The 23,186-nt window shown below is 39.5% G+C and overlaps 2 protein-coding genes across 10 annotated transcripts; one reads left to right on the forward strand and one right to left on the reverse strand.

Moving 5' to 3' along the window:
* Positions 1 to 1,462: 1,462 nt before the first annotated feature.
* METTL18 (methyltransferase 18, RPL3 N3(tau)-histidine) lies at positions 1,463 to 3,892 on the reverse strand. Of its 2 annotated transcripts, none has more exons than XM_075097023.1 (2): positions 3,801 to 3,892; positions 1,463 to 3,439 (listed from the first exon to the last, which is right to left on the reverse strand). In XM_075097023.1, the coding sequence occupies exon 2, from the start codon at positions 3,246 to 3,248 to the stop codon at positions 2,187 to 2,189; it is 1,062 nt and encodes a 353-aa protein (XP_074953124.1). In that variant the 5' UTR covers positions 3,249 to 3,439; positions 3,801 to 3,892; the 3' UTR covers positions 1,463 to 2,186. The 2 variants fall into 2 exon arrangements, with proteins under 2 accessions (XP_074953124.1, XP_074953123.1); XM_075097022.1 differs by having other exon boundaries at positions 3,772 to 3,840.
* On the forward strand, positions 3,766 to 23,139 carry FIRRM (FIGNL1 interacting regulator of recombination and mitosis). Of its 8 annotated transcripts, none has more exons than XM_075097011.1 (24): positions 3,766 to 4,060; positions 4,513 to 4,543; positions 5,259 to 5,347; positions 6,564 to 6,668; positions 7,233 to 7,373; positions 8,389 to 8,545; positions 8,910 to 8,994; positions 9,547 to 9,685; positions 10,170 to 10,250; positions 11,267 to 11,331; positions 13,005 to 13,153; positions 14,138 to 14,246; positions 14,748 to 14,934; positions 15,947 to 16,029; positions 16,416 to 16,467; positions 16,799 to 16,892; positions 17,563 to 17,744; positions 18,426 to 18,548; positions 19,505 to 19,600; positions 20,065 to 20,178; positions 20,611 to 20,715; positions 21,022 to 21,102; positions 21,872 to 21,985; positions 22,284 to 23,139. In XM_075097011.1, exons 1-24 carry the CDS (start codon positions 3,953 to 3,955, stop codon positions 22,467 to 22,469), a joined length of 2,676 nt encoding a protein of 891 aa, XP_074953112.1. In that variant the 5' UTR covers positions 3,766 to 3,952; the 3' UTR covers positions 22,470 to 23,139. The 8 variants fall into 8 exon arrangements, 7 of the variants coding, with proteins under 7 accessions (XP_074953112.1, XP_074953108.1, XP_074953109.1 ...); XR_012661157.1 differs by having other exon boundaries at positions 3,867 to 4,060; positions 21,006 to 21,102; XM_075097007.1 differs by having other exon boundaries at positions 3,868 to 4,060; positions 16,799 to 16,888; positions 17,559 to 17,744.
* Positions 23,140 to 23,186: the final 47 nt, after the last annotated feature.

Here is a 23,186-nt window from a genome sequence, read left to right on the forward strand (position 1 = left end):
CTTTAAAAGGAAGTCATCAGTTAGGATAACACCTGTTAAAACAAACAAGCTTTTTAATTTAGTTCTCTGAGACTTTTTTACAATTGATTGTAGTATTTCTCTCCACAACTTACGGGAAAGAGATAACTTAGACCGGATTTTTTATTGTGATGACTCAAAAAGCAAAGGGATGGGGTGAGGGGAGAAAAGGGGTGATGATTTGGAATGAGCTGATAAATAGAGTTACCAGCTGACATCTACCTTTGTTTCTTTGTAAAAGAAACTGGGCCTGATGTAAGGGTTTGTGTCATTAAAAAAAAATACTTCAAGGGTATAATCTAACAATTCTGTTATTTTTCTAGTGCAATGTCATTTGGGGAAAGGCTTATTTCCCTAGCTAGTAAGTAATATCTACAAGTATTACAAGTGAGGGTAAGATTTTTGTTCCAGATATGAAGAGAAGCAGGAAACTGGTCATTAGGGTGGTGGTGATTTAGCTGGTAAAAGACAGCCTTAATTCCAAAGTGCAATCACAGCCGTGGTGCAGCTGACTGCTTTTTTTTCCCCCTCTCCAATAAAACAGCAACTCCAGTAGTTTCCAAAGCATCCTTTTAAATTAGTCTACTTAAAATTCTTTTTGAAACAGTAGTTGTTAAGGCTCTTCTGTAAAGTACAGGAAATCCTGTATGATTCTATTTTAGTAGCAACATGGTCAAATAGGGATCTTGCAGTGGACTTTCACAGCCTTCAGTGATGGGAACTCTATGCAATAATGGGATTTAGGGCACTGCTGTAGTAAATTTCTTTCCATCCCCTCAGGCTATTGTCCTTTTCCCCCTACAAAGAGTATCCTTGCATCTAGCTTACTGCAGTGGTTGACTGTCTCTTAAGTTCATATTTCTGCAGCGGTGCCCAATAAAGCCGCACATAAGCAGTACTTTTGATGTACGTGTTATGTAATAGATTTTTGTCCAGTTTTGGTTAAGACAAAATGTACAATGGACTTTTTTTTTTGCATGAATTTTTGGTGACACCAAGCACTAGGGACCAAGTTTTATAGTTCTTTGGGTTTGTTTGAGTTTTTGGTAAGTTAATTTCTTCAGCAACATCACTACCTTCAGCCTCAGACACAGGAGTGACTTGTACGCAGCCTTTTCTGAATGCTTGCTGCCCTGCCAAACTGTTGAAAAGATTGAAGAGGTGTGAAGAGTGTTCAGTACTGCCCCCAGCAGCACCCCCTGCAAGTTCTGAAAGTGATAGTGTATGGGCTGTTTAATTTCTGAAAGAATTTTCTTAAAAAAAGAAACCAACCCAGTACAGCACTCTAGTTAGCAATCTGCTGTAACAGTGCAGTTTATCTCCTTTCCCACTTGTCACCTAAACTCAGTTCTGTCATCCTCCAGTTTCCTGGATTGCATCTGTAGGTTTAGTGGTTGGTTGTTTTAAGGAACTTCTCTTGTGTAGAAACTTCTTTCAACTCATCTTCTAAAACAGAAATCAGTTTTATTAATTTTTAAAAACAGTATGGCTATTTCCAATTACTTGATGAAATTTTCTTGAGTAACATGTCAAAATCTAAATGTGAAAATTTACAAACCACGCTAGTAAATATTCTCTGGTACACTTTTTCAAAGGCTTGAATAGAAGTCATGTATGCATTACATATGGAAACATTACAACAATTAGCGAGATTGCTAGCAGAGTAGAACACCAGTGATAAATACAATCACATCCCCCTCTGGTGGCAAAGCAGCAGAGCATGCAGGTGTGCAGTCGGTTCTGAAATCTGTTGCTGTGGTTTAATTGTATCTGAGTTGGAAGCCCAACTCTTGAGAACAACTCCTGCGCCATACTCAGATGCTGCATGGTCTCATTCAGGCTGTGCTCAGCAAGCAGTTCTGTGCCAGACAGCTCTGGCACTGCCAAAGAATATGAGAGGGACTGGGGTCAGTCACCCGCTTCAATTTTAAATGCATATAAATGACCCTTAATTGGAATACACAGATGGTGGTTTAAGCAGAACTCCATTTTCTATGGAAAAAGAGAATCAGTCCTTCCCTTCCAGTCAGACATCAGAATTTGTCAAATATTTCAATAATGAGCATTCTTATTTTGTCAGACCAGAAGAACTCAACAGAGGGAAAAGCAGAGATGTGAGGATTAAAACATTTTGTTTAAGATATTTTTGAAGGACCAGTGGTAAAATTTTAACTGGAATCTTTAAAGGCTATTTCCATAATACATCGCTGCAGTCCTTTATCAATTATTTTAACTATGCTGCTCCTAAACACGTTTCTCTCTGCAATGAATTTCTCAAAGAGGTAGATACCACCGCCAACCCCAAAATAATACGCTTTGCCTGCCAAATACACACGGCCATTTTTATCCAAGAGCTGAGCCAGTGTATCATGCAAAGCACCGTAGTAGTCAGGATTATAGATGGTCTCAGATGTGAGAATTACATCGTACTTCAGAAAGGGTTTGTTGCCGCTTAACAGGAGCTGGCTGACTTGAGACCACTCTCCAGAAAAAAACCTGCATTTGGCAAGCATGTCAGCTACACATCCTGCTTGCTTGGGCCTCTTCAAAGGAGGCTCACTAGTTTTTCTGTTGTCTCCACTGCCCGTTCTGTCGCCTCCGTTTATGCAGTTAGCCACTGTATTAGGTAAGGTTATTTCATCAATCACTGTGCTGTTGTAGTCCTGAAAATGGACTTTTTCAGCTTTACCCCTTAAAGCCACTATTCCCAGCAGCCCAGCCCCGCAGCCCAGATCCAATACAGTCTTGTTGGTAAACTGTATTTCAGCCTCTGAGAAGTAGTCTACAAGATCGAAGGTGCACTCCCAGATTTTCAGTCCTCCCTCATAGACCCCTGGGATGAGATCAGAATGAGAAGAAACACTTTTAGAGACAATGCCTTCTCCATCGGCGCCATCCAAACACTTCATTTCCACTACGGACATATTTACGTAATACAGGTCTGATACTGTTTCCATGACTTTATTTTCCAGTATTTTATTGACATCTTCAGGAATGTCGTGTTCCTTGGCAGCTTTAAAGCAGAGCTTTTTCGTTGATGGTGTCTCATCTCGTTGTTTATCGGCACCCAGCCTTGGGCTAGAGCCTGCCGCGCTATTGGCTGTTTGCTTGCTCTTTTCCATGGATTCCTGCTTGTGTTTTGGAGAGCACAGCTGTAAGTCTGTCTTGTCGTGAGCAGCTGGTTCATTGTTCTCACTTTCATCAATATTAAAATTAAATCGAAAAGCCATTTTCAGGAATAAAAAAAAAAGTCAGCTTAATTTATTACAGCAGGAAACACCCACCCAAGAGCAGTGCTGATACAAAGATTTTTTTCTTCTGGATGTTAATGGAGGATGTTTTTATGTAGTTATCTCTGTGGTGAACAGTGCTTTGCAGGTAGACTATCTAATGTTTTGCTGATGAATCCGGTGAATTACTTCTGGAAATAGAGTGAATAGTTTTACACATCATTAAACAGCCAAATATTTGCACAACCAAACCGTTGAATTGTAGCAGCCTAATTTTCATTTAAGAAAAATCCTCGGAACATTTAAATCGCTGAAAGGAGCGCTACAGGTGACCAGACCTCTCATGCGATGTCGGAATATACGCGGGTAGCTTGTGTTATTCCGGTAAAACCAGCGTTTCAAGCCACGCAAAAAATACCTCCTCCCCCCCTCCCGGAGGCTGTTAAGGCCCAGGTTCCCCTCCCTCCACCCCGGCTGGAGCATGCAAGGCTGGGAAAGGGGACCCCGGTCTCGGTTTACCCACCCCGTTTCCTTCCCTGCTCCGGTACCGACCTCCGGACACAATCGCCCTCCGCGGCTACGGCCCCTCCGCAAAGCGCGTGCGCGGCCGCCGGGGAAAAGGGGGGGCGCGCGGAGGCTGCTGGGATAGCGGAGGAAAGTTTTTCCCGCCGTTGCCCCGTCCTGAGGTAAATGGAGTGGGCGCCATGTCCCAGACAGATCCTGAGCTGCTCCTGCAAGAGCTGGGAGGCTGGGACTGGGGTCTCTGCCGCCGAGAGCTTCCTACTGTCTTGCCCCGGCTCCTTATATCCTTCCTGGGAGGATGGTTCGGTTGTTGGGTGACTGCAGGGAGCTGCCCCGAAATGGCGGGGTGGGGGGGCGTGGGGGTGCTCCCCCTTCAGCATTGCACAGTTCAGGTAAATAAATCCGTGGGAGGGAATATGGTGCAACCTTTGTTAAGGGGTTGACACAGGATAGTAAAGCGGGGTGCAGTATTTCACTGTGAGTGAGTACAGCCCTTTACTGAAATAAGAAGATTCACGGTAGAAAATAGCGTGTGGTCTCATTTAGCACTGTAGGTAACTGCCCTCCCTCCCAGCCAGAGGTGTGTCTGGCTGCATTGCGGCATCCCCCACTAATCTCATATGATGGATGAAGTGTACGTGGGACAGCATGAGAGAAGTTATTGTGACTTCTGCAGAGGCTTTAAAGATTACCTTTATGGCAGAACAAGTTTGAGTTTCTTTAACGTTTTTACTCAATGTACGAAGAGTCTGAAGACTGGGCTGAGCATATTCGTAAGTAGTGACCAAGAAGTGCCTTCTCTTCCTAAGGATCTTTGTATTGCAATTGCATGATAAATTCTGCACTACTTAAAAGTACTTATGCTATAGCGAGTGACTTTCACGGTCATCAGCAGTCCTACAGGACCTTGTATGTTACCCTAACTGCATGCTGAATAAGCTTTATAGAAGCTCATAAAGAAGCTATGCATATAAGGCTGCTTTTTCCTTCCCACTACTTAAGATTTTTAGATGCTTGAAAGAAGGGTGCGTTTTATCTTGTATTTTATTGTTTTTTGGCGGCTATCTCACAGGTGGCAGAAGTCTGGTAATACCTGACAGTGATAAGAAAATGTGGCTGATACATAACTGTTTAGGAGTCTTGCTAATATTCACTGTTGCATATTAGTGCTAACCAGCATGTTAAATGTGCAACTATTTAGTTTGGGATATGGAAAATTCTAGTTGGATGGGCAATTATGCTCAGCCTTCAACTAAGCATACCCAGGTGCAATGCTCTTATTGATGTGTTTATGCAGGTTGGAGGTCTTATGTTAGCTTAAAAAAAAAAAAAAGTCAAGTAACAATATGTGGCCAATGTTACGTTGCCACATATCTGATCTGTTTCTACTTGATGCAGTTTTTTGTTTTATCTGGTAGGTAGGTTGCTATGTATTTCTGATAAATCACATGTTTTTCTCTAAGTTTATATCAATTTTTTGCTTTGCAGGTGTTTTGAGGATCCTGACTGAAATGTTTTTGCCTCATATCAGCCTTGCAGATTTGGAACAAACTTTTTTCTCAAAAGTGTTACCTAAGGTATGAAGGCTTCAATTAAATGTGGAATTGTCAGTCAGTCCAGTGCTAAAAACCAACATAAAATGCAGCGATTCTTTTCTGAGGTCCCATGATATAATTATTGCTTTGGATACAAAACTTGAAATTAAAATTTTACCCTTTAAGAGTTTAACGATTTTGTGTTGTTGGATTGTTTCTGTGATTGTTACCGTTATTTACAGTGGGAAGAGGATCAGATATATGATGTTCTACTTCCTATGTTCAGTAACAGAATTGAGTTTTATTTCTTTTGAAGAAGATTGGGCTTTTTATAAAATAACCAAGGTGGAAAATTTTTATGTGGGGTAGCCTCTCGGGACAAAAGAACTGAAGAACCTGACAGTCATATATCATGAATAAGCATTGTGATATTTGTGAATAATACAGTAAATAAACTTTTAGATCATACTGGCCTAACATGTGTTCTCTTTTTGGATTAAATGATGGAGAATTTTGTGCTGTAGTTGTATTACATTTTAACTGAAGTAAAGCAGTGCCGAATTACTCCTTTAAGTTTCAGGCCTCAGCTTATATATTTTAAGAAGCCTGTAAAACTGGCTGCTTGACTTCCATTTACCTTATTTTATGTCCTGTAGCAAATTTGGGAGGTTACAAGAAAAAGGGCTGATAACAGGCATATCCTGAACAAGGCTTACTCTACCATACCAGTTTAGGTAATATCGTGCACGCTGTCTTTGTGGCCTCAGCAGTTACACCTGTAAAATATCCAAGGACCTCAACTAGAGTAGAAATTATTGTTGTTTGTAGGTCACAGAGTTATTTCTTTATGTATTTAAACTGTTAATGAGCATTCTCAACAAAAAAAAAAAACCCTGATTTTTCTCAGACAAAATGCAGTTCCATTTAAAATGGTGTGGTTTTAACTAAGTAAGAAATCATTGATAGAATGAGGTATATATTTCAACTGAATTAGCTAGGAAGTCTGTTTTACTAACAGATTTGTATAAAAAGTAACAGCTAATATAGCTTTTGTCTATAATCTGGGAAAATGTAAGACAGTTTTTGCGTCTCGGTATATCATGCTTTATGATTCAAATGCTAGAAAGTGTTTTCCCTTGTGAGTTTCCTCAGTAGCCCAGGACTCCATGCAAAGTAAGCAAGCAGATATGGAATGGTGTTAGTATTTGCGTGTGTATGTTTAGAAATAAAATGTTGAAGTTCTATATTGTTCTGACAGACTCTACAGTTATTTGATAACTTGATGTATGAATTATCCAGTGAGGCCAAAGGATTAACCAGCCAGAATACAGAGTTATGCAGTACTGTGAGGAATCTTTTACAGGCAAGTTCCATGAAATAAGTTGTCAAAGGAGTGTTTACATTATTCTTTGATTTTACCTACACAGTTAAGAGGTTTCTGGGTTGTTTTTGTTAGCTACTAACCAGAGGGTTAAAATGGAATTTGAACTAACTTTGCAGTTGAAGTTCAATTAAAATTTTGTGAATTATTTGATTACGTTTATTGTGTGATGCTAATCAGAATTTAAAAAAAAATCTCAAATTGTCTAGTACAAATGGTATGTGATTCTCCATGTTTAAAGAGTGAATCTGGCACCTATTTATACAGTCACTTAATTCAGGGTTTTAAAATTTTGGTGCATTGAGAACAGTAGTCAAAAGAAAGATGAAACTTTCAAAGAGTATATGGTATCGGAGAAAAGGTCTGGAAATGCTTGATATTATTTTATGGAGCTTCATTCTTCTTTAACAAGCTACTTATTTATGCCATAGCAGTGAACTTTAAATGCTGTAATAATCTAGGTGTGATTCAGCTAAGAAAAGATGCTTTTGGAATTACGGCAGGAAGGAAAAAGCACTGACTGTTGCTGTTTATTCTTGCTTTAAGACTATGGTGCAACTGTTGGAAACTCTGACTGGCTGTGTACGATATGTATGCACACTGCAAGAGTGTGTGCCTCTGGAGAGTATCCGCACCCTTCCATCCTCGGTTCTTTATGTAATAAAGAACACATTTACACACTGCAAGGTAGGTCTGTGTTAGAAGGAGGAAAATTCTTACGTTGGTTGGCTTTTAGGAAATGCTCACTTTGCAAGAAGATCCTATTTTGAAATAATACTGTTGTCAAATTGTTTGTTTTTTTTTAATTTAAATTTAGTTGTTAAATAGTTTATATGATGTACTTAGTGCACAAGTACAAAGATGATTTTTCAGCTGCCTGCCAGGCGAATCTGGCCTGGTAGTGGGAGGCACAGACCGCAATTTCCATATTTTGCGTCAGTGTCAGTTGAACGTTTTGCTATGAACGCAGGCTCTCTGTGACATCTGTGCGCTTCTGAGCGCTGCAGTATTTTGCGAGCTACAAATGGTTACCAAATGGTGCTGCTTACCTTATTTCTATGCAAGTTCCAGAGTGGATTGAAAGTTAAAACTGGGACCTTTGTGTTAGTTGCAATGAGTAACGTATAACAGTTTCAGATCTGCATTTTCAGATGCAACTGTAAATTCCTCTACAGCAGTGAAAATAAAACAAGGTTGTCATAAGGACACAATAGCTTTTGGCTGGCCTTCGTTCTCACTTTTCAATTTTTCTTTCTTATGGAATATTTACAGAAGCTTTCCATGTCAGGTGTTGAACTCAAGTGCAGTGCCTTTATTTAACAATTCTTATTTGACACTATTGGGGTATCTTTTGAATGCTACTTCCTTTCTTGCTAATCTTGTACTGTTTTGTTCAGAAATATGATCTCAGGTTCATGCATCAAGGCCTAATCCAAAGCCCACTAAACTCACGAGAGCCAGGCAGACTTCATTAGTTGTTGATGAGGCTGCAGATGAATAGCATTTTATATTTAGTGAACAGGGGCTGGTACCAGAAGCTGCCGATCTAGCTGCGTATTGAGTTAAAAGTAGGTACATCTCTGCCTTGTTCTTATTTCCAGTGAAATGTATGACAAAGCTCTCAGTGTTTTCAGCATGTGAAAAATCAGGCTGTGAATCCTGAACTTTGTTTTTTAAACCTCTTCTTCCCTGTTTCCTACAGGACAGTGAATCAGTGTACTGCGGGCATCTGCACTTGATTTCTGACCTCCTACAAGCTATGTTCAAGGAAACTTACTCTCTTCAGAAGCAGCTGATGGAACTGCTTGATATGATTTCCATGGGCTGTGCTGAAGATAACATCACAGATATGGTGTCAGGTATATGTGGGCCTAATGTTTTTTTCAGTCCTGCTCGGTCTTTTTTTCTATAGAGAGTATGTCTGAATTTTTAAAACAGGGTTCTGAGCATGGTCAGTTCCTGCTGTCCTGACCAGCCTTTCAGAAAGCAGCATTTCGAAGCTTGAAATATTTCCATTTTTCTTCTAAAACTTTCTCTGTGGGATGGAGCATGTTGTATAGGTTTGTAGGACGGGGCAGCACCTAAGTGCTGAGCCATTTTCCTGATTCTACCAACGTGGTGGTATTCCCTTAGTGCTTGTGATTGCTGCTGTTTCCTAGGGGAGGAGCATAGCTGTGAACTCATGAACCTGATTTAACTCAGTAGTTGTTGTTTTCTCCTTAGTAATCCACACTGTGCTGGAGATATGCTCTGTCATTTCCAACATGGATCATGCTCTTCATGCCAATACGTGGAAGTTCATAATCAAGTATGTCATTGAACTCTTTGGGTTTGATTGTAATACGAACAGGCTGATTTTAAATAACCAGCATTCCAATAGCTTTATATGCAGAGTTTCAAATAAAATTGGAATTAGAGAATTCAATTTAGCTCTTACGAAAATTAAAAAATTTAGCTAGTAAGTAGTATTAAAGGCACTGCCAGTGAAGGTAGTTAGGAATTGTATGTGAAAAACTAACAGAAGCTTAACTTTTTGTATTACAATACAGAAGAAAACTTGAAACACCATTGTCTGAATAAACAATCTTAAGAGGTCTGACCTGCAATTTTGTAGGCGTTTTTGGCTTGAGTTGTGCTTGTTTTCTTGTACTTTCATCCTGCCTCTCCTCTGTGTTTCGGTCATGGCTACTTTGAGAAGAGGGTTGTTCTCTCTAAATTTCTGATTTCGGTGTACACAGATATCGCACCAATTGGTGTTATATAAAAGCCTAAACAGCAGAATTAGTTCTTTGGATTTGTCCTAACTCATTGCGTGATTGCTTCTGACACTTAAATATCTGATTATACTCCTATCTTTTAGGCAAAGCCTGAAACACCATTCTCTGCTGCAGTGCCATCTGAAACACAGCGACATCCTCGGTGGGCTGTGCAAGGACACTCTTCTTTCTTTTCACTCCTGTTTGCAACTGGCTGAGCAAATGAAGATGTCAGAGATACAGGTTAATTACAAAACTCCCAAAGCTGCCGTTGAGCTTGAGGAGAGTAAATTCTTTGTGCTGTATTATGGCTCGGAGTGGTTTGGGTTTGGGTGTTGTGCGTTTTTTTTGTTGGGGTTTGTTTGGGTTTTTTTACTTCACGTGGCAGGCCGAATACCTTGTTCTTTTGAAACCATGTGAAAATGAGGCCCATAGCTTTGTTTAGATTGGGGGTGTTTTAGTGGGGTGCTGAAAATAAGTTTCCACCATACTCTATGGGAATTTTTTTATTTCCTAAACTGATGATATCCCAAGGTCAATCAAAAGATATATTTCAATTCTGAATATTGCTATAAAAATGTTGAGGCTTACTGAATATTTCTAGTTTTTCCCATATAGCTGTGGATTCTAAGTCTGAGATTGCTAATGATGTTCAAAACCTATTTAACTTCCTTTTTTATTTTATTACTCTGTATATGAAGTTTTAGAACGTCTTTTCTTTGAACAGGAGGGCACTGACCTCAGGCTGTTCCAGAAGACTGTCAAGCTGTGCAGGTTCTTTGCTAATTCCCTGGTACACTACACCAAGGTAGGTTTTAATACTTGAATTCTGTATTAGTATTAAATTTAAGCCACTGGTCTGCAAATAGAATGATTTTGTACTGCATAGTATCTTAACAATTTATGACCACCACGTGGGTGGTATAATTAACATCTGTGCATAACCTGCTTGGAGTTTTTCCACCTGTATATACTCAGAAGCCTAAGCGGGATTACTGCTGTGATTTAACAGAAAACAAACAAGAATAATAAGCTGTTACAAGCCATGTCACTGAGGAGTTGGTAGGAGATGTCTGGTCTTTACAGGCAGCCTTGAGTCAATGCAGTAGTAATTTAGCTGGAAGAATTAAGCAGATGAAACCTGTTGCTAAGTTTTCAGAATTGTTCCTGATTTCAACAATTGAAAACGATGTGGCCTTAGAAGAAACACCCACATACTCTTCTTAGCTCTGACACTAACTTCCTGCTCTTTCTATGGCCCTCACACTTTGTTGCTGTGCTTTATTTTTCTCATTATTAGAAGGCATGCTATAAATCTACCCATTTTAAGAATGTATGTGAAAAATCTTTGCTCTTGAGGAACAGTAGTGAAGGTGCATGCTGCAACTGTTTTGTCCCATGGGGTAAAAGCAGGGGCTTGGTTATTGCTCTGGTTGTGTCGTTGGTCTGCTCTGGTTGTGTCAACACAAGAACCAGCCAGAGCAGAGCAACAACCAAAGTAGGTAGCACTGCAACAGGGTAAAACAGCCTTACAGCATGTATGAGAGCGCTTCAGATTTCTGTAGCGCTGTCTGGCTATTACAACTGTACTTACTAATTTTTTAAAGAAGCCTATAAATTTAATTGTTTTACCTACTATGTATACACACATGAAGTGTAATCAATCTTAGGAATTTTTTTTTGCTTTGCATTTGCCCTGGATTGTTAGAACTTAACCAATTTTTACAGTGTAGTACTTTACACACCAATATAGCAGAACAGAAAGTGTATTTAATCACATATTTTTATATTAAAAGTACCATTCAAAATTAATGGCTTTTGCAGGAATTTCTTTCTTTCTTCTCCAATTTGTGCTGTCAGTTACATCAGCTCTTTCTTCAGATATACAGGTAAGTGACGTATAAATAAGCGATTATGGATAGTATCTTAATAACATCTCCAATATTACGTTCTTAAAGTTGCAGGTAGTTTAAGATATAAAAATACAGTCTTGTTCCAGAGTTGTTACTTTCTTTCTTCATTTACAGAAACCTAAAAAAATGTTTTTAATAAATTGGACGTTTTTGTGTGGTGTTAGGTACCTTAAACCCATTCTTGATCAGGGCTCTGTGTGTCTGATATTGACATTACCTTTGTTGCAATTGATAACTTGTTAGAAAATGTTGACATTATGAGTAGAACGTGCAGATTGATTGTCTTGGGCACTGGGTCTATTTATACAATGTCATTTGAAAATTCTTGTTCCTAAAGGTGAAGGTAGGATTTGCCCTTTGGTCACCTTGCAATGAAGCAGTTAGGCAGAGCTAAAACAGCAGCCCAGCAGTGTGCCTTCCTCTTTGAAACAAATGGTAGTGTGATGTTAGTCAAATAGTGCAAAGTCAAGGCAATTTAGAATTACTGTTCCCTGGTAATCCTAATTCCTTTCTGTTTTGTATATGTATGCTACTCTTTTTTTTTTTTTTCCCTATCTTAAATTCTAGTGAAGGACAAAAACCAAGACTAAATGCAGGTGTCAGCAGCAACAATTTGACAGGTTGTTTCAATGTTAAGACAAAGTATGGAAACACTTGTCCTCAAGGCAGAGAGTATCAGAAACCAAGTATTCTGAAACTTCTCATAGCTTCACTGTTCTGTTAGGATCTTGTGAAATCTCACAAAAGGACACTCTGGTTCTCCTGGAAGCAAATGCTTTTTTTCATGTTATGCTCATAAAGCATCACAGTCTGCAAGCAGCTTGTTATTTTTCTTTCAGAAGTGTTGCTCTATTTGCTCCAATAGTGGGGAAGAATAGGGGAAAGTGGGCTTTATAATAATAGAGGGCGGGTGTCAGTAGTTCTTTTGGAATTGAAACCAAGTTCTGCAGTGAGATGTGCTCATGAGTTCACTGCATGTTTCACTGCAAGATTGGGTGGATACTTTTTTACAAGTTTCCTCTTCTAACTTACCTTGTAGATCTTTCTCAAGTGGAAGGTTGTAAACTTTTATTCACTCAGCAAAACTGAGCAGGATTTTTGGGTAGGAAGGTAGCATTTTTACAGTTACTTTATAAGCTGCAAGAGTAGACGGTTTTCGTGTCATGATCTCTTTTGCTTTATTCTCTTATTGCTTCCTTTTTTTTCTTTTATTGTCCCATGTTTTTTTCTCTTCAAAGAATTTGTGGTACCCTTTTACTAGTGCTATGTGTTAAGTTAGTGCCGTCACGTTTATGACTGTCAAATTGTGCATACAGGTGTGTTTCTGGCTTTTTGTTGCTTGACTCTTTTTTTCTTTTTTTGTGATTCAGTATATTTCTTATATGTATTTTACATGCATTTTTCGTGAGCTTGTCAGGTTTTCTTTCAATGTTTGGTAAAATATTGGATTGTGCTGCCTAGTTTAAAGGCTGAATGCAGAGTTGTAACTCTCAGCTATAATAGATATTCTATAATGGGGAGCCTTTCCTGTCTTTTATTTCCCAATAACAAGGAAGTCATGAATTTGCCTTTTTGTAGTTCTTTTGAAAAGTAATGTTACTGAAAATGCTACTGAGACTATTTAACTTTTTTTTTTGTCCCCCCCTCAGCAAATTTCCTCCTAGTCTTTATGCTCCAGAGATCTCAGAAGTTCATCGAGATGAAATATCCCAGGTTTTCCTTGTAGCTCTGGACCCTCTCATCAACCAACTTCTTCCCTTTAGCCCTTTTGTGGAGCAAGTGTTAAGCGAAAAGTTAGGTGGGTTTACAATACAGCTACCACTGCTATAGTACTATGTAAGCACCTCTAAGGGATCAGGATTGGTATTTTGACTTTCTGGACCACAAGCCATATTCTGTGCTAGTTTGCTTGCCTCTAATTCTTTTGTAAGTGCTGTGGTGTAGTCAGTTGCACACTAACTCAGATGGGTTTTATAACAGATAATTCATGTTGCTGTTGAATGCATCTTCTCCAAAGTACTTACAGTAACTTCAATATTAATGTGGTTAACAGAAATTCTATCAGTTCTGCTGTTTTGCATAATTTCATTCCATGTTTGTCACAAACTTTCAAAGTAGGCTGAAATTTTTCTGCTGTTCTGTTGGTGGGGAGAGACAGCTATTTTGCCTAAATTAATTATTCTCTGTGGAAAGTAGAATCCCTTGAAACTGAAAAATGGTTAGCTTTCTGTCATTTCTGCCCTGACCAGCATGTCATAATCCCGATAGCTGTGCTACCTCATGGCAGATATGGTGTGAGCATCAGTTGCTCCTTTTCTCTCTGTAGGCTGACACCTCTCCCACATGTGCAGTCTGGCCTTGTGATGATCCTTACATACTTAGAAGAAAACTTTGTTTTCAGTGTTTGGGGCATCCACTGCTTTCAAGGAGACTGGAAGTGTGAGGCACCCAGATAGTAACTCCTTTGCATCATGTTGCAGTGACAGTTCAGAACTAGGACTTTTTATTTAGCTTTTACCTGAAATAGGATATTGCATTTTTTTCCACTTCAAACATAATGTTCATGATGAAACTTCCCTCCCTCCCACCCCAGCTCTGTCTATAAGTGATTTTTTTTTTCAATTGTTTTACTAGGATCTTTTATGTTTCATCAGTCATTCATTATTTGTGACTTGCTTAAAAGCCAGGTTGCATACACAGTATATTTACCAGGGCAACTAACATCATATTTAAAACAAACAAACAAAAAACCCACACCCAAAAAAACCCCTAACTTCCACAGGTCTCCCTCCTGAGCAGCAGCTGCCCCAGTGTCTCATCTTGATTACCATAATGGACAAGCTGTCCTCTCAGTCTGAAGAAGTGCAAACTCTCTGGAACACAGGAAAAAGGTACTAAAAAGGTTTTCACTCTGACTCTTCACCACAACAATTGGTCTGTATGGGCAAACAGGGGCTCTGGTGTTGGGTTTTCCCTCACAACCAAATAGCAAAATTTGTCAGACTCTATAGATGTACATCCTTGTGTGGAGAAAAACAGGATCTGATGTTCAGGAGTGAAAGATACAGAGCCAGAGATGTCTTTGTTTTCCTAGGAAAGGAATGGTATTTAGACTGCTTCCAGGATAAAAAGATGTGTGCATAATTTGTTGATCTTTCACTAAGTTAAAATCTTGCATTTTTATGCCTGAACCCTCTAATAATCACCTGAATTTGTAAAAGAGGAAGGTAGTCAGGAGCGTAAATCTGGCGTAAAAGCACTGAAGTTGTTGCCACCATTTCCGGTCAGAGACACATTCTGTAGTACAGATGTTGTTTGCAGGATTTCGGATTTGCATACCTGTAACCCAACTGTTTTTCTTCCTTTTTTTTTTTTTTTTTAAATCCTTGCAGCCTGTCTTTGTTTTCAGCTCTCTTCTTCAGTTTCCAGCAATGTTCTGGAGAGCTTTCTCTCCCTGTTTTTTTGCCAGAGGTGATCAGTACAGGACAGCCAGCAGTTCCCATCACCCTGTATCACTATGTCTGTGTCCACCTGTGCTCCTTCATTGCTTCCACACTCCCATCTCACTTTCCTCAGCTGGTAAGATTGTTTTTAGCTTATCTCTTCAGCTGTTGTGACGCATAGGTACTATTTAAAAAAGAATGAGTTCTTTCTAACAATCTAGCTCTAAAGGGATGCTTAAGTGTGAATGGTTCTGTAGAAGGCAGCCGTGATAGTTACATGACTGGAGTTTGGTGTACAGCAGATGTCAGTTGTGGGAAAGGGGAAAACAAAGCTTCATACAAGTTCTCGAGAACCTCAGTGGTGTTGGAAACTTCCTCTCACTTTGGGAGGGGGGGAGGTCAAGTTGTTATAAAGGTTCGGAACTGCCTTTTATGCAGTATTCAACTTGTATTAAATTTACCTGATTTTGTTAGTCTATACCGTGAAGTAATAAAGTAGCATTTAATGTGTAGAGATTATACTGTGATTCCAGCTAAGAACATACCATAAAATGCAAGGAGCAAATTTTTCTACTTCACTGTAGTATTCTGGGCTTTGATTAATGTTATATAATGTTTAAAAAGTTTTTCAGTTTTTCCTCCACATAGGCAAAAGAACCTCTAGATCAATGTAAAGCTTTATAAAGCTAAGAGTAGTCACAAAAATTGTAGCCTTCATTTAGGGTTTTTTCCTGAATGCTACATACCTCTTTCAGATAAAATTGGTGTTCCTAAAAGAGGAAAAGACTTTATTTGATACCAATAAAGCTGGGAAGAAAATTGGCAATATGTTGGTTTTTTTATTTTTTTAAAAAAAATCATAAAAGTTGCTTTGCAAAGAAGGGATGCATGTGAGGAAATGTTCTGAAAAGCGAAGGATCCTCAGCCTGTTGAAGTGAATGTACAGGTACAAAGTATGCAAAACTAAAGGTGTAGCTGCTTGCTTGATGGTGTAGCTGAACATAGAGTATGAAAACGAGTTCTTAAAACGTTTTAAATTCAATAAGCTGAAAATCTTATTAGGTTTTATGCTAATTAGTGGAGAAAAAAATAATAGTAGGCCTGCAGTCTGTTTCTGTGTTGAATTGACATATCTGTCTTCTCCTCAGGAGTATGCTCTGCTGGATGCTGTGCTCGGTTCCAGCATGATCACGTCTCTGCTAGCAATGGACTCGTGGTGCTTCCTTGCCCGGTAAGATGTTCTTATTCCAGGTCAAGCAGGATTTCCACAGATCCAGGAAATCCTGGTTCTGTTGTTGTACTTAATTTCTTGAGAGAGATTTTTTTTTTTAAGAAAAAACTGTCCTGGAATTAGATTTTCAGATACAAAGCATATTTTGAAAATTAGGAGCGGAAATGGCTTAGGCGTTTTTACATTCATGCAAGTATGGGGAACATATCTTTCCTATTATTCAATAATTGATTTTTGGAATGGTTCTCTCAAGTAAATTGTGTCTGTGTATATCAAGTTTAAATATGTTAGAGGAAATGGCCGTCTCTCAGACAAGATTTATTATATTTAGCCTGTAAAAAGTAGGAAGTACAGACTCTCAAGCCTCTCTCTCTCTCATATTCCAGGTATGGAACAGCTGAACTGTGTGCTCACCATGTCATTGTGATTGCCCACTTGGTAAGAAGCACAGATATGTTTGCAGTTCAGTGCCAGTTTTAATCCTAGATCTACTGGCAAACTTTCTAAATGTCCAAAGCCAGGAGTTTCATCTTTCTTCCAAATCTAAAATTGAGATTGTTTTAATTCCTCAATTGTGTTAATAATTAGCAAAGGCAGTGCTTTGAAAATATAAAGCAATATGCCTAGTATTTCCAACATGTCCTGCATTGTTTTATTTAGTGTTACTGCTGTGATCCCACATAACTCTCAGGACATTCTGTACAGAATTCATTTGCCAAGTGGTGATTTTTTTTTCCTTATTTTGATTGTTCCCTGTTTCCCAATTCAGATAAAGTCTTGGCCTAGTGACTGTTACCAGGTGTCTGCCTTGGGTGTTCTGCTGAGGCGTATGCTGTTCTTGATGGCTCCAGATCATCAGGCAAGTATAGCACCAGCACCTTCTTAAATATAAGAGATTTAAATAAAGAGCCTGTGTTAAAATACCCTCTTCTGGTTCCTCAGAAATGGCAGGATGCTAAGTGCCCACTTGCTGTCCTTGATATTATTTTGTCGTAGCGGATCCTAATTTGTACAGATGAGCTTTTTAATAAAAACAACAAAGGCACGTATACCTTACTGGGTAGCAATGTGGCCTTACTGGGTGGCAATGGAGTCCTGTTTTTGACTAAGTACGAAAAGTGGCACGTCTTCCAGGTTTGCTGAAACTGTATGTCCTGTCATTGCATCTGCAACTGGTGTTCATAAGTGTTCTCATGTCATCAGATATAAGAATAGTATCCTTTCCTGTCAGTGCTTCTCTGTATGCCTTGGAGAGGCTAAAGCTCTTTCTTCTGCTTGCTAGGGCTGTTACTTCAAGCAGCTGAAGCTGCTTAATCTTTCTGATGCCCTTGTCTGGTGCCACAAAGGAGGTGGCAGTTTTATAAGGTTTTATATAAAAAAGTTGGATTATATTTAAACGAAGGGTTTTACACCATTTTTTCATGTCATATTTCTAAAGCAAACTAGTAGTGCATTTTGTTTTCTCAGCTTTCTGACAGGTTATCAAATTTTCTTCTGGTCTGTTTAGTTCCTGTTAAATTTGTTTGCAGGTAGAATTTGCTCATAAGTTTCTTCCAGAAGAGGAGGAGAACTTAGCTGTATGGCAGCACATATCCCTCAAGGCCCTGAATCCTGATCTTAGGAAACAAGTGGCGTGTCAGCTCTGTGTGGCAGGGCTTGCCCGGTGCAGGTGGTGGCTGAACAGCAGGCATGCCTTGGGAGAGCTCCGACCTGTGGTAAAGGGTCCTTAGTTCTCTTCATAAAAATGTGTGTGAACTCTGGATTTCCAAACTAAAAGGATTCTGTTGCTGTCACCTCAGTTCTGTTCTTCGGTGTGTCACACAGCTTTTTTCCATGCCTAACTGGCAAATGCATGACCAAGAATTCTTATTTCAATATTTTCTTGTAGTACATAGCACCTTAGGACACTCTGCTCTGAGTGATGATAGGGGAGGCCATGTGGTTTATTAGTTATTCTATTTGTTTGCTCTCTGGGTGAGCAGATGTATTTTTCTTCAGAATTTCTGATTTATACTATGTCATACAATTATTTTTAAGTTTTGAAGTCCTGGCTGTTTTTATGCAGCATCAAATCTGAAAGATGCTTACTGGTCTCCTGGCGAAGGAGCGTGAGAAACCAGAGGCTTCCACGTGAAGCATCTGCTGCCAGCTTTTGCCTGCCAATGCAGCTAATGACTGCAGCGCCGTGTGAAACTCACAGAAGTAATGGATGGTTTCCTCACTTTGGAAGCGTTATTGGCAGGTGGCCTGGTGGATTAGCTGTACTGTACTGCTGACACAGCACATTGGGCTTCTGGCCATGTTGTATCACTTTAGATGTTTAATATGAGCCTGGGGTTTTGGTTTGTTTTATGTGTAGGTTATTTTGGTCTGTCTTACACATTTTTTCCTACTAGAATACTGCCCTTTCTGTCCTGCTGGCTGCCTGCAATTTTGCTGGTGACACTCTGGAGGCGGAACTTCAGGCATCTATCCTGGGAGTGCTTGGTCAGTTCTGGACTTTCCTCCAGGCTAAGCAGGTAAAAGAATTTGCTGCTCCAATGGTGAAAGCATGATGTCTTTGAGAGGCTGGTGCTGTTTCATCATGTCTATGTTACTAATATGTTTTACTTGGATTTGACCATCTCTCTAGAGCACGGTGGAACTGTGCTGCCCACCCACTGTCACCTGATTTATGTATTAGGCAGGCGCATGCTCTGGGAAGCAGAGTTTGAATTTTCCTGAGTTTTCCTGAATTTTCCATACACATATGGCTCCTTGCTGCTCTGTCTGTTACTCAGTGTCAGATTCAGACTTGCTTAATGAGAAGTCTGAAATACCTCATTCTGATTTATACCAGTTACACATTTGGCCTATTTTAAATGCTCATTGGAATGTGAGTGAAACTCATGGTGATTTAATTAGTAGATAGCTTAGCACATGAAAACCTACAGAGCTGTAACCTTCCTCCTGTATTTGAGAGCAAGGGGGTAAGGCAGTTCCCTTGCGACTGAATACCTGTCCCTCTCTGCAACTGCAGTAAAGAAAAAAGTATTGTCATGGATCATGCTCTGGGGGAAAAAATACAAAAGCAAGCTTGAGAGTGAGGGTGAAAAAGAGGCAACAATGTGCCCCTTCAGAGGTCCCTTCCAATGTCAGCCATTCTGTGAAGGTATTTGGCAACTAATAAGTGAAAAGAAATACTGCAGATAATCTTTAGCTGCTCATACTAGTGAGTGGAGGAAGGAAATGGAGGGTAAGACATACTCTTAATTAAAAATAAAAAATCAAAGAAAAGGGTCTTGTAAAATATGACTACCTAGAAATATTGGTATTACTGTTTTAATATTTTCTGCTGCTGCTTATGCTGTGGTGTTTTACGCATGTGAAGTTAGGTGAAGAATTCTGGAGAACTACTGTAACTTTAAATTCTTTCTTAAGTAGTTATTCCACAAGCTAAAATGCAATGTTACTAATATCTTGTGTTCTGTTGAAGGTCTCAGATGAGCCATGTCTCCAGCAAACACTGTGTTTATTACTTCACCTTTTAGAATTTTTCATCCAAGCATTAGACTCTCAACTGATTACTCAGGTAAAAAACAAAATAAAACAAGCAAACAAAACCACCACCACCTTCTTATGAATAATTTACTTCATTAAAACCAAGTTCTCTGTGATTTACTGAAATCTCAAATGAGTTATTTCATGGTCTGACCTTCTCTTAACATGTGGAGGTTCCTAATTTTATTTCTTCCTTGATTACATTCTTGGTCTTTAAACTGAATATATGGCACTTTGGTTAACATGGCTTTTGAGAATCCCATTACTCTGTAAGATAACTGAGATATATGGTTATGCTATAGAGCATGCTTATCTCTTTCTAAAACGTATGCTGCAGCTGCTTTATCCTAGCCAGTTTCATTCAAGGTGTAGCACACCTACTGTAGGTTTCAGTCCAGTTTTCCAAAATCAATGTCCTCAGATTTAAAGATCAGTCAGAACAGTTTTCATCTGCAATCTGTTTGATGGTGCTTCGCTGGGATTTGTTTTCTGCAGGTGTTTGTGCTGCAGTCTTCCCTTTTCCAGCTGGGTCCCCCCGATCATGTTCGTCTAGCGATGGTGGATTTTCTCTCTTCTATGGGAAAGGTGTTTATACCACAAGAAGCACAGGTAAGTATAACTGTGGCCTTATTTAGATAATCTTCAGTCTTTCGATGAAAAAAATATGCTATTTATTTAAATGAAAAGTTAAAGAATCAAGTTAATAGAATACATCCAGGAGCGCCATGATGTGGTTATCCTGGAGACTTATTAATGGTCTGCGGCAGTTTTCTTTTTCATCGAGGCTTGCTGAGTGCATGTGAGATGCTTGGTTTATTCATTTGCTTGCTGCTTCCCAACAGTTAGAAAGGACGGATATTTGAACCTCCACAAAGAAAGAACAGAACATGTCACCTCCCTTGCAGTGTTTTTGTGTCAGGCAGGGCAGTAGCGCTTTTGCACTTCACAAACCTGGCCCTTGACCTTAGAGCGATTCTTTAATAACGAATCACAATGCACAACTAACTCCTTGGATCTGATAGATGTTGTTTGCTCTTTCAGAGGCAAGTTGTACCCCAGTTATCGTGTGTGTTTGCTTCTCTGCTGGCTGACCAGACCTGGCTGATTCATCAGCATGCACTGGAGGCATTCACACATTTTGCAGAGGTAAGCACGGCAGAACTCTGGATGCAAGTATTTGGCTCTATTAACTTTTATTGTACAGAAATTCTTCCATCTTAAATGTTTGCTGCTTTTCACTGATCTATTTGGATCTTAGTATTACAGACGCTATTGTGCATCAATAGTAACGAGGGCTAATGCAGTTTTAAGTGATTTCAGGAGCTGGAAGTGAAGGAAAATTAAGCATAGGTTGCAACAAGGAAGGGATTGTCACAGAAACATTTTTTTACTCTGTCTATTCCTTTGCTAATATGACTGTACTAAGCAACTATTAGTCAACATTTTTGACAGGAAACAAGCCATGAAGATGTTGTTCCTCAATGTCTTAATTCTGAAGAAACTAAGAACAAAGTTGTTAGCTTTCTGGCTAAGGTATGTTGTTGAATCATTTTACTGCTTTCTTAGCTGATGTTGTATGTTTCCATAATAAGCTGTATGCTGCCTGTGTCTATACTTTCATCATCCACATGGCAATTAAATAAGTACGTTTGAAATAAATTGTTCCGTTAACTGAGATCTGGTTGAACTTTTCTACTTGCTTTAATCAGCAGAATTAATAACTGCTATTCCTATGCACTCTGCTCTTCCAGTACCTCCCAACTTAGACTTAAATACTTCGCCTTTCCCTCCTTGAACAAAAAAAATTATTAAACTGCACAGTTTTGTTGTAAGCAGAAAGGCTATCTATTGAAAAGACAAGCATTTCATCATTCCATTTGTGTGATTTCCTTTTCCTGTGGTTCTTGGATCAGTTTCTGAAAGTTAAATGAACATATATGAAACATCTTAGTCCTTTCCCATGTCAGAAAGAAATCTCTTAAGAGCAGATGGCTATTCATTCAGAACACAGTGGGCAAGAGGGGGTGGTTATCATGCTGTAACCTAAGGCAGGGCTCTCTGGATGAGCAGTTTCTGACAAACAGATAATTAGCAACACAACTGATAGCTGCCAGTGGTGCTACACCACAGTTGTAGATAACTTCAATCTCCTGCTCAGAAGAGTGTGTGAGAAAATAGACTCAATTGGAACTGCATGTTAAGATCTCTCCCTCCTTCCCCCATGTACTGGCATACAAATCGAACTTGGAAAGGCTTGTAGTGTGCCTTGGTTTTATTACCTCTCCTGTGGCTTTCTCCCTAGACGAGGCAAGTAGAAGAGACAACAGAAGCACGAACAGAACGCATGAAACAAGAAAGGATTACCTGCAGTGCACAGTTTATGAAAACAACAAGAGAACTGGAGTCAACAGGAGAGGTATGTGCACTTCTTTACCTGGGGTCTGTTGTCAATTTCTGTCAGTTCTGGGAAGTATCTAAAGAGGCTCAAGATGTTCTTGCTGCCCTCCATGTTCTAAGCAAAAAGGTCGCATGCACTCCTGGCCTGTAATGTTATACCTGAATGCTCTGCACTGCCAGCCAGCTGGCAAGAACTTGTACAAGGTAGGGGAGTCTCTTACAGCTCCTCTCCATCAGAGTTTTCTTGCATTTGGATGAAAACTGATCACTCACATAGAGCATTATAAATGATGTCTCATGTTTGCTTAAATCTGCAGCCTCTGGCAAAAAGAGCATGTCACCCACCCTCTGAGGAGCAGTACAAGGCAGCAGTAGGCACGATGGAGGGGGCAGTGGAGGCTGTGAAGCTGCTGCTTGGGAAAGGGTCACCCCCTGCTTGGCTTGCAGTGAAACTGGAGGCTCTACATACAGCTATAGCCATCCTCAGAGACAGTGTACGGTAAGGTGCTCAGCAGGTTTGAGAGACAATGAAACAGCTCAGCTCCCTCTTCTGAGGGAAGGGATGCCTTAGTACTATGATTGCTGGAGAAGAAAGAAAACTGACATAGGGTGATGCTCGCTGGTGCTGCTGGGTCTCAGTTAATGTGCCACAATGATCTGAGGTAGGAGACGTTGGCCTGTCTTTCATAACTGCCTGAAGGACTGATGTATTTTAATGGATGCTGTTGTGTATCTGAGCTGTCATTTTGTATAGTGCCAGTGTATAGCTTGTTCTCCTAAGCTACTGTTGGATGATGAACTTTTCATGAGATTGTATTTTGAATACTAAGATGTTTGAATCTATTGTAAAAGTAAGTTACCTTTGTTCTTGTCATGTACAGGTGACCAGGCAGTAGGTGTTTTTATCTTAATTTTAAAAATACAATCAGGGGTAGCAATTTGAGGATCTGTACTGTTCTCTGAACATACCTCTGCTACTAGTTCCACTCCACACTAGGGTCATCTTTTAAAAATAATCTTTTATTGGCAGTTAACAGCAGAAACAATGTGGTGCTTAAGCAGTTTGTGTTCAGTGGTCCTTCACTGCACAGTTTGTAGCACCTTTTGTGCCATCTACTGACAGAACTATATAAACAGAAATAAATAAGTTGAATAAACTACATTCATCTTCAAGTCATCTGTCTTTTAACTTCTTAGCTGAAGAAGCCATTTCTACAGAG

Source organism: Phalacrocorax aristotelis, chromosome 6 (assembly GCF_949628215.1).
Source record: "Phalacrocorax aristotelis chromosome 6, bGulAri2.1, whole genome shotgun sequence".
NCBI lineage: Eukaryota > Metazoa > Chordata > Aves > Suliformes > Phalacrocoracidae > Phalacrocorax > Phalacrocorax aristotelis.